The sequence below is a fragment of the Colias eurytheme genome, chromosome 30 (assembly GCF_061535395.1).
Source record: "Colias eurytheme isolate Ceu_HAF_F1 chromosome 30, ilColEury1 Martin Lab GWU primary, whole genome shotgun sequence".
Classification (NCBI taxonomy): Eukaryota; Metazoa; Arthropoda; class Insecta; order Lepidoptera; family Pieridae; genus Colias; species Colias eurytheme.
This window is the reverse complement of record NC_143009.1, coordinates 853,235-864,324: the sequence shown is the minus strand read 5'-3', so window position 1 is coordinate 864,324 and position 11,090 is coordinate 853,235. Positions and strand designations below refer to the sequence as shown.

Below are 11,090 nucleotides of genomic sequence, written 5' to 3'. Positions count from 1 at the left end.
TATCAAAATCAATCAAATCAATAATCATGTCTGATGTCATCATGAAAACTGCTGAACCGAATTTGATGAGACTGCAACTGGCAGAAAGCACCTATTGTGAGTGAGGATAAACTTGACTACGCAACATTTAAGCGCGTCACACACGGTGAAGATACTATAATATTTTGTCTTAAGATACTGTTATATTTTATATTACAGTATCTTAACGCATCCGGTATCAGCGTTCGGACCATCATTTTTCTTTTTGTCATTGCGTACTAAGACTCCTGTAGAACCGCCATCCTGTTACAAATGACCCACAAAATTTCGCGTCATTTGTAACAGGATGGCTGCATATTATAGTATCTTCACCGTGTGTGACGCGCTTTAAATGAAATCTGTCTGATTGTTATTTTCAACATTACATGTTTCTATTTACTGTATAATAAGGAAATACTAATTATGTATGTACTTCTATATTTACAATTTAACGTTAATAATTTAATTACAACGACATTATCACTACATAGTATAAAACAAAGTCCCTATATCCTTATCCTTGTCCTTTATCTTTGTATGCTTTGATCTTTAAAACTACGCAACCGATTTTGATGCGGTTTTTTTATTAGATAGAGTGATTCAAGAGGAATGTTTAAGAATATACAAAATTAGGTTTTAGACAAAGCGGACGCAGCCGCAGGCGGAAAGCTAGTTAAATTATAAAACAGCCTAACCGATTTCTTAAGGACATTTTATTAAGTAGAAAGTTTGGAATGAGAAAAAAATTAAAGTAACCAACCATTTGGAACCGATAATCAAAATTTCTAAATGCCCCACACACATTAATGACCTACATAATATACCTACAACGCATGTAGCCATAATAATTTACAATCCATATAAAAAGTGAATAAAAACACTAAAATCACGTACTATTAGATTAAATATTTCAAAACTCATGCGCCTACCACGTAATACGTGACAACGATGTCGCAAAAATAAATAATATGTAATAAACTTATGTAATTGTGTTAAAATTTCACAATTTTGATAAATACTACAATATAGGGCACCGTGTGAAGGTGGAATTATGAGTCAACATGAGTTTATTTGCCCTTGTGTGTTTTACTTTGTTGCAGGTAAGTTAAACAGCATTTGCTTTTAGTTAATATTCTACAGAAATATATTACCTATAAAATCCTATATTTTCAAATCGTGAAAACTTTTAAATCAATGTTGGTATAAATAGCTTGATAATCCCCCTATGGGTTATGTTATATGTATGAGGCAGATGCCATTTCGACTTTCAACTGTTCACTGATGGAAAAATCTTTATAAATCAGCTTTTATTATCCCGCTAGACCGAAACTTTATTTCTTTATCCTGTCACCTGTGCATATTATGATAACCATTGTAACTACTAAGAATTCGGTCATATCAACTTCGATTTTAGGACTTAGGTATATAAAATAAACACACAACATTGTTTTGTTAGAGAATATAAGTATTGTTTCTAGTTAGTTACCTGTCGAAATATTTTTTAAAAATCACAAAATATTGAGTATCCGGGTATGTTAAATCTTAATTTAATTTAATAATCTTAAATTAAAAGTAACGTAATATATTAATTTCTTTCACAGCAAGCATTCTCGCAATGCCTGTGGCCAGCACCAACCCCAATCAGCCTGTCACCACCACCGGTTGAACTGCTATTGCCCCCACTCCCTCCGTGTGCCCCAGCCTGCCCCTCACTTGCCTCTGAACTACCGGCGCTCACACCACTCCTATCCTCTACACTATCTGCTTCAATCGCTGCTTCTTTACCACCGTTGTTAGAAGCTGCTTTACCTTCAGTTTTGTCATCGGCGTTAGCTGCAGCAGCGCCGTTGTTAAATGCAGTACCAACGTGTGGAAAGGCCCCTGCTTGTCTGTCTTTGCCCCCTGCCCCTAGTTGCGTAGCTGCCCCCGCGCCTATGTACTTGTCTATGCCTCCAACTACGCCTTGCGTGTCTTTACCACCTGCTCCTACATGTGTTTCCTTACCCCCACCTGCCCCTACCTGTGTTTCCCTGCCTCCGGCTGCCCCTACGTGTGTTTCCTTGCCTCCAGCGCCTACCTGTATGGCTTTACCCCCTCCTCCATGTGCGACTGCCCCCATGGTTTACGCTGCCCCACATTATTATGGTTGTTAATGTGTGAATAGGTATTATGATCTTTATAGCTAAAGAATTTTGTGAATTTAGGCAAATAGTGGGAAAAAGTGCAATGATAAACTCATAATTTTTGTATACTGTTTAGCTGAAGTTAGAGCCCTTCAGCCCTTTTTGACACATAGTATTATATTATCAGTAGGTAACCGAGTGTTTACTTAATTCATCTTTTCGGTATTTTATTGTAATTAATCTTACAATGAAATTGTAAATGTTAGTTTTCAAAGTGTTTGTGTTGTTTACTTAAAATTGGTAATAAATGGTTTTAAAAAATGTTTTTGTTTTATTTATAATATTAATTTCTATACTAACCTCGTACCTGTTATAATATTTTATGAATTTTTCAGGGATGATAGAACTTATCTTTAAAATATAATTTAACTGCTTATGATAACGAAGGCTTTTAGCAAATCCATATTAAATATGTTCAGGAAAAACGAATCATCATGTGAACGTCACATTTAATAGATAAATAGATGTGCTCAAATGTAATGTCATAAATTTTAATATCTTTACTAATATTACAAAGCTGAAGAGTTTGTTTGTTTGAACGCGCTCATCTCAGGAACTACTGGTCCGATTCGAAAAATTCTTTCGGTGTTAGATAGCCCATTTATCGCGGGAGATTTTTGGCTATATATCATCACGCTAAGACCAACAGGAGCGGAGCAATGCGGGTTAAAACCGCAGGGCACAGCTAGTAACAACATAAATGGTTAAAAAAAATGGTTTATTAGGAGAATAAGAGATGTTATAGGTAGTTAGGCGAAGAGGTGGTGATGGTCCAAACATGTGATATAGATAGGTACAATTTTATTAGTAAAATAAAACACAAATCTCAAATAACAATTTTATTAAATACCTTTGGTTACAGAATTTAACATTACATTAAATTCTTAACAGATAAACAGTTACGAAGCGATTCTTTACATTTTCTTACAAAAACATTCAAATCACGTCCGTATACGCCCACAACCAATCTTAAACTAAACTAATTTAAAAAATTACTAGATTTATATAATAAATTTTCTGTCTTTTATGCGGGTATTTTTTTTAAATTTACATTTATAAATATTTTTAAACTGCTTGCTTGCTTTAATAAGTCAATTTTTTTTCTACTATCTTGAAGTTACAAAAATGTTAACAAATTACATATTACATAACTATTGCCATGAATATTAAGACAGGTTTCAATTTTATTTTTAATACTTTTTCCATATTTATACTAACTACATATATGAAAAAACCACAGCTTGCGACGAACAGTGGCAAAAGTAGAGTCAGCAGAAAAATTTATAATTTCTATTGATTTTAATGAATATTCCTAATAATTATCTGCTTTTTTTATTGGATTATTATAAAAAAGATATAGTTAGTTATTGTAATTTAAAATGATTTTTTATATAAAATGTGAAATAATAATAAAAATAACAAGTGTATAAATTATTAGTAACATTCATTAAAATAATGACTACACTGTGACTAGATTTGACTATTGTATTTTGAGATTCAACTCTAATAAAAATTTCATGTTTTTGACTATCAGACCCACAGTTTTTGTTTCTTTTTTATAACTTTACAATAAATAGATAGTTCTACCCGTTACTTTAGTAACAATAACCTAAAATTTATATAAATCAAATGGTATAATAAAAATCAGGAGATTTTTTAATTTTGAAATTGTTTAAAATTACTTTTTGACAAAATTTTTAAAGAAAAACACCTAAAGTTTAAACTTTAAAGAATACTTAGGGCCTGTTAGTTAAACATAAGGCAATATTTATGTTATACTATATTATGTACTTTTTAAAGATGTTGCAAAATAAGAAAGTAATGAGTTTATTAAACTGAGGCAGAATTTATAATTATTCCTAAAATCGTGGTTTTTATTTAGTTAAAATAACCCATACTTATGCACTGCCGGTCCACAAACTGTAGTTATTTCTTTAGTTTTACATTACGGTTAGGTAGTCTTAGAGCGTATACGCATTATGCGGGTAGCCGCATTGCGGGTAGCCGTCCGGCTGACCGCAAGCACAATTATGTACGTAATATTCATTTCTATGCGCACTGTGCGGTCTGCGGTAGCCGCATCGCAGTGCGCATAGAAATGAATATTACGTACATAATTGTGCTTGCGGTCAGCCGGACGGCTACCCGCAATGCGGCTACCCGCATAGTGCGTATACGCTCTTAAACCTTACAGATCATTTTTAAAAACGTCCGTTTTATTTAGAAATGGAATTTGAAGGCATATTTTTCTGATACAAATACAACATTACACAAACGACTATCTAATTGAAATTTTAGATAAAAAATCTACTTAATCCGAACACAGATATTTCAATTAGTAAAATATTTTCAATTTTGAACAAAAATATCAAAATCAATTACAATTTAAGAAATTTTCAATTTGATATTTAGTTTTATACCATACAAATAGTTTACAAATGAGAATTTTTTTAAAGAATAGAAAAAAATATCAAAATACAAAGTTTTCCTATATATAGAAAGTCGTTTATGAATAAGGCCCCAGGGCCTCTAAAAGTATAAATACATCCCTGGTTTTAAGAAATATGTTTCGATTACATTGATTGTTTTCTAAAGAAATTATTAACAAAACATGTTACATCGCCAGCAATGTATATGCCAAGTAGCTTACTCGAGCGTTTAATTAAGAGGCTAGGCTTTTAATTAAACAGCTGATTAAGCTATTTGGCTGTAACATATAGATTTTTCTGGTTAGATATATAAGGCACTAGATCAATGCATTAATATTCAACATTAATACCAAAAAAAATATCTATAAATGCTAATATCTATTAAAATAAAGGATTACATTGAAAAATCAACAAAATGATGGAAATCTAAATACTACTTTGGCTGAATTATTGCACTAAGAACTAATTTATTAATTAATAATAATATGAAAAAACTTAAATCTAAAACTAAAACTAAGAAATGGCCGTAAATATGACACAATTTAAAATCTTTAGTATTGCTTTGATATTGTTTGAGCGAAATTCGTACTTAATACATGGAATTTAAATTCATTTTTGATTGAAGTATTTTTTTCTTATTATCGATTAAGAAAGTAAATATACAATATTTTGATAAGTATTTTTTATTTCTATACTTCAAAAACACAAAATTGTATATTTTAGGACATCACTAATTTTTAGGTTTCATAATAATATAAATTTCATACCAAAATCAATACTTGTCTGAAACTGTCTGTAATATTGTCTTTAAAATGCTGAATGGATTTTGATGAAAACAAACTAAGTGAAATGATAAAAGTCAAACATAGAACATAAGAATAGAAATGTACATAGTTAATCAAATCTTTTTATCAAAAGATTCGTTACTATCAGATAACAAACAGACAAATTGTAAAATATCTTTACAATGAACATAGAGTTTATTTACTAAAGCCTTATCATTGTTAAAAAATTCGCGCCAAAACTGCATTTTAACTTTTTTATGAAAATACATTTTTAATTTTTTTATGCATACAGTAAAACATTTACTTCTTAATCGATATCTCGAAAAAATTTTACGTTTTATAATTTGCAATTTTAAAATTTGGCAACACTGAAATAAATTCCGAATACAGATTATTTTTAAAGTAATCTTTATTTATCAATTCGAAATGACAGATTTATCTGATTCAATTTTATTTCAACGTTATGAACAAGACTGAACTATTTTACTTGCCATTACAAAAAAAAAGACTGAACTACTTTGTCTATGGCATCCCTCAAACCCAAAGTTGAATTTTTTATCAGAATTTTCACAATTTTAAAACTACCCGAAACAAACTTCAGCTTTTCAATTGTCAATTCAGTTTTAAACTTGACACTGGCACAAAGTCTTTACTCATTGCTTTAACTAGAAAAAAAAAACAGTTTGACAGCTACCACAGACAAAGTGATTCAATTTTTTTTCAACTGTCACTTTGACAGCTTAGTGTTGCCATCCACGAATCGGTAATTACCCCGGCGGCCAGCCCATTTGCCTGCCGCCGAGAACATGCAAGTGTAGATGGTAGACAGACTGTGCTCCGTGTCTACCGTTGTTTATAACTAGACGCCAGCCTGCGGGGGCTCGTTCTGCGCCTAGCGATCTCGCTACCACCATGAGATGGCCGAGAAGCTGAAATGAATGGAATAGAGATTTTAGTAGACTTATAAGTTACTAGCTGTGCCGCGCGGTTTCACCCGCGTGGCTCCGCTCCTGTTGGTCTTAGCGAGATAATATAATATAGCCTATATTACTCGTGGATAATGTAGCTTTCGAATGGTGAAATAATTTTTAAAATCGGTCCAGTAGTTTATGAGACTATTCATTACAATCAAACAATCAAAGTTTTCCTCTTTATAATATTAGTGTAAATCTATAGTAGAAAAATGAAATGCTAATTTAGTTTTTAATATTCCTTCAAGTATGAAAATGGATTTTTCGGAAAGAAAATATAATATTTAACACGAGCGAAATATTAAGTAATATAGACTTAATTGTTTATTCACTCTGGAATTTCAAAATATTTGGACACAAGAGAAAATCATTTCATTAGAGATCATAGTAGTTATTACTTTATGTATGAGTGAAGGCTGCATTTTATTTTTGTTATTATCTCAGATAAAAATTTGTGCAGCCATACATAACTTGTCATACTTTTGCATTACTACTACTAGAGATAAATCTAAATTATCAGAATAACTTAAGCTTTGAACTTAACTAATATTATAAAGCTGAAGATTTTGTTTGTTTGAACATGCTAATTTCAGGAACTACTGGTCCGATTTGAAAAATTCTTTCGGTGTTAGATAGTCCATCAATAGAGGAAGGCTATAGGCTATATATCATAACGCTAAGACCACGGGGGTGAAACCGCGAAGCGCAGCTGGTAGTAAATACAGCTTCAGGTTCAATGAAAATCAAATCATTCTTTATAATATTTGTGTGGAGTATTAGGTAATCTTAATATAATCTTATATGTATATAAAATTCTCGTGTCACAATGTTAGTCTGCATACTCCTCCGAAACGGGTGGGCCGATTCTCATGAAATTTTCTGTGCATATCGGGTAAGTCTGAGAATCGGCTAACATCTATTTTTCATGTACCACGGGCGAAGCCGGGGCGGACCGCTAGTAATATATAAATCTCGTGTCACAATGTTTGTCCTCAATGGACTCCTAAACCACTTAACCGATTATAATAAAATTAGCACACCATGTGCAGTTCGATCCAACTTGAGAGATAGGATAGTTAAAACATGTAGGTACCACGGGCGAAGCCGGGGCGGACCGCTAGTGATATTATATATACAACCTGCATTTACAACTGCAGACAAACCCACAGGCAAAAATTAACATTCTTTATTTACAGATTAAGAGATAGGGGTTAATTATTATTGATCGAAATTTTGCTATTTAAGTAAAAATTGCATACAAATCAGTGTTCATATTTAGACTAGCCACAAAATTTAACAGACAGACAAGCAAATTTTGCATTTATATAATTATTATTGTCACATGCTCGTGACTAAATCATATGGTATGTGTGATAAGCGAAACATGAACGCAAGGATAGCATTCCAAAATTATCTCTGTTTTATAGATAAGACATGTTTTGAGGCGAATATCATGTCAACACATATTAGTAGATAATTTTTAATTATTTTCTATTTTTCTTGAGACTTGATTCTTGACTTTTACTGGGTCTAATTTTTAATGTTTGGCTAATTGAAAAGGTTTTGCGTAAAAAGTATATTTTGTGAATGTGAATTTGCATAACTAGCGAATATAGAACATTCTGTCCTTGTTCTTAGTGTGTTTGAAAAGATTCTAAAGCCTAGCGCGCACAAGCAACTTTGTCTCCGCAACTATTTTGTCTCTCCACCCATGGGCTAGTATGAAAGTGCGCGCACGTAGCGACGCAACTCCCCATACAAATTGATGGGAGAGACAAAATAGTTGCGGAGACAAAGTTGCTCGTGCGCGCTAGCTCTAATACTTCACACTGAATACGAATTTTCGTTTACACTAAATTATCGCAAATGAATTCTCTAGCTCTATGTTCATTTGATGAAGTCTTTGCCTTTGTATATAACAAAAATTTAAAAAGTCTAAGTCCGTTTCCTGTTAAATGATTTAATACTATTTGAGTATAAATATGACATAAATACAGAATGAAATAATATTATAAATTTTGATAGGAATATATTAAGTAATATAGCTATAACTGTATCAAAGTTATTGCTCATCATTAGGTGGATAGTACAAGAAAATAAGATTTCAGATAACCTTAAATGTATCGCCAAATCCTAAACTATAAGTAAATACTAGTGCGATTATCAAAGAATGAAAACATCTAAGTATTTTGATTCTTTTCAATTTTAGCTGTATTTCATTACCAAATCAAGTAAGGTTATATTTAAAGCAAAGTGATAGAAACTAAACAGAACATAAAATACCGTACATACCTCTTTATCAGTCGATTCACAGTCTTGCAGCCTGGGTATTCTGCGTTTCGGAATCACCAAAAAATGTATCGGCGCCTGCGGAGCTACATCGTTGAACGCGAGACAAAAATCATCCTCGTATATAATATCTGCCTTGATTTCCTTTGAAATTATTTTGTCGAATATCGTAGGACCAGGCGACGCAACGCTCGAAGCCTGCGCTTTTTTAACTTCATCGCTGTATGGTCGGCGTACTGCTATCGCGGCACCTCGATTCAAATCATAGATGTTTGTTGGATAACTTTTCTTCAATCGGAACTTGAGCGCGCGTTGAAACACTTTGTTGAACATTTTGTAAGCCAATTCACATTGTATAGTTAAAGCGACGCAGTATCTCTTTGGCCTTTAATTGTTTGTGAATTTGGAATGTTGATTCTATTTTTTTTTGTGATAATGTTCGCAACGCAAATTAGTCCGTGGAAATGACAATGACATGTGTAATTTGACACTTGACAGTTGGTACTTAGCACAGATTAAACATTATGTCATTATTGCGGTATCTAATACATTTCTTTTTGATTTAATATTATTGAGTCATTTGTGAATATGAGTTGCAATAAGATAACTTCTATTACTAAAAATATCTAGTACCTAGGAGAATACTGAATTACACAGGGACATGTATTTTATTTTATGTTAATTATTTTTAAATAACACCTTAGATAATAACACTATAATATTATATCGAAGTAAAAGGAACTAATTTTAACAAAACATATCATAAAATTAAGATATTTTTTTATCAACAATCTAAAATACTGATGTAATAAAAATTATGACATCAATAAGTTTATAACCCAATAATAAGCAGTTGAAATAAACAATATATTTCAAGGATTCCAGGAAAAGGTAATAAATAAAACACAAGTTTAATTTACAAAACGTTTTTATTAAAGCTTTCACAATTATTATTTACTCGTCTTATTCGATATTTTTACATGTTCATTTTTAATTAATGGCCGCTGTACACGAGTAGAGTAAACGGTAGAGTAGAGCAGTAGAGTACTAACTATCCTACTTAATATACTAATGTAGACACTATTGGTGGAGTGGATTAGTAAAATTTTTACTAAAACCATTGAGTACTACGTACTAGAGAGGACATCGCTACTACACTATTTGTAACAGGAGTTAGAGTCAATCGTCTCCATTTTGTTTTTGTTACATTGATTGGTTTTAATTTATAAGTACATATTATGAGGCAGAATATCTACAAAGTGTATGACTCACTAGCCGCCCCGCGCCGCCGCACTTGTTGCACAGATTTTGTTCGTGGTGTCCTCTCTATACGTAGTAATAATACCTCATTGACTAAAACTGGTATAGTAGTATTCTAGTTCACTCTACCGCAGGGGTTCCCAAATTGTGCGCCGTAGAAAGTTAGAGGGGCGCTGTGAGTCGATTTGCTTATATTCGCGAGTACCTTTTTTGAGCGCTCGAATCGGTAAGAAACATCGTCAAATGACATACAAGATTTTAAAGCTACGACGTGTTTTGCTTTTGTTTAAGCCTCACTTGTTGATTTCTCTTTAAATTCTTTTACAAGAAATTGAGTTAATATTTTAAATTTTTGTTTATTACTATTCTTGTATTGTAGGTACTTATATCGTTTTATTTTCAAATAGCTAGGTTGGGTGAGTGACAAAAAACTTCACATGAAACTGCGCCGCGAGCTGAAAAAGGTTGGGAACCCCTGGTCTACCGTTTACTCCACCCGTGTACAGTACCCATATTATTAGTAATAAAATATTTTAATAATAATAAACATATATTTAACCTTATAAAATATACAATAAAATAACCTTTCGCACCTTTTACAATCTATATGCCATAAAATGCGATTATATTTGAGCAACATTTTTACACTTAATAATTATAATAGTTTAAGACAAATATATTTTCTATTCTCAAGTTTTTACACAAATCACCTTTAAATTTGTATTTACACCCCCACTTGTTTCCAATTTAAGAGCATTTTAATTTGACAAGAAATATTCTTCAAAAAGCTTTGCGACAAAATTTATCATCTGTGGCACAATATTCTAATAATGCATTACCCAAGCATTACCATATAAAATATCTATACAGAATATCTAAAGAGCATGTACGCCGAGCACACGTGTCACAAGTGAAACTTCTATAGCCAGATTCAAAGATACCAAAATCGTCGACTTACTCCATCATCCATGACGTGACGGTATTACCATGACGCGACGAAATTTTACGCTCAACGCGCCTAAAGAAGTTTCGCTTCAAAAAATTGAAATATTTTTTGTTTGTTTGTTCCAAATAACCTTTACAATTGAACTTCACTAGAAAATTTTTAACAACCTACAGTTTTGATTAGATAGGCTATAACAATATGTATTTATT

The 11,090-nt window shown here is 32.0% G+C and overlaps 1 protein-coding gene and 1 pseudogene across 1 annotated transcript; one reads left to right on the top strand and one right to left on the bottom strand.

Annotated features, from left to right (window-relative positions):
• The first annotated feature begins 26 nt into the window (after positions 1-26).
• Positions 27-2,357, top strand: LOC149895669 (uncharacterized; annotated as a pseudogene).
• Positions 2,358-5,361: 3,004 nt separating this feature from the next.
• LOC149895668 (adenosine 5'-monophosphoramidase HINT1-like) lies at positions 5,362-9,114 on the bottom strand. Its single transcript, XM_090118595.1, has 2 exons — positions 8,679-9,114; positions 5,362-6,344 (listed from the first exon to the last, which is right to left on the bottom strand). The coding sequence occupies exons 1-2, from the start codon at positions 9,006-9,008 to the stop codon at positions 6,183-6,185; spliced, it is 492 nt and encodes a 163-aa protein (XP_089974721.1). The 5' UTR covers positions 9,009-9,114; the 3' UTR covers positions 5,362-6,182.
• Between the last annotated feature and the right edge of the window lie 1,976 nt (positions 9,115-11,090).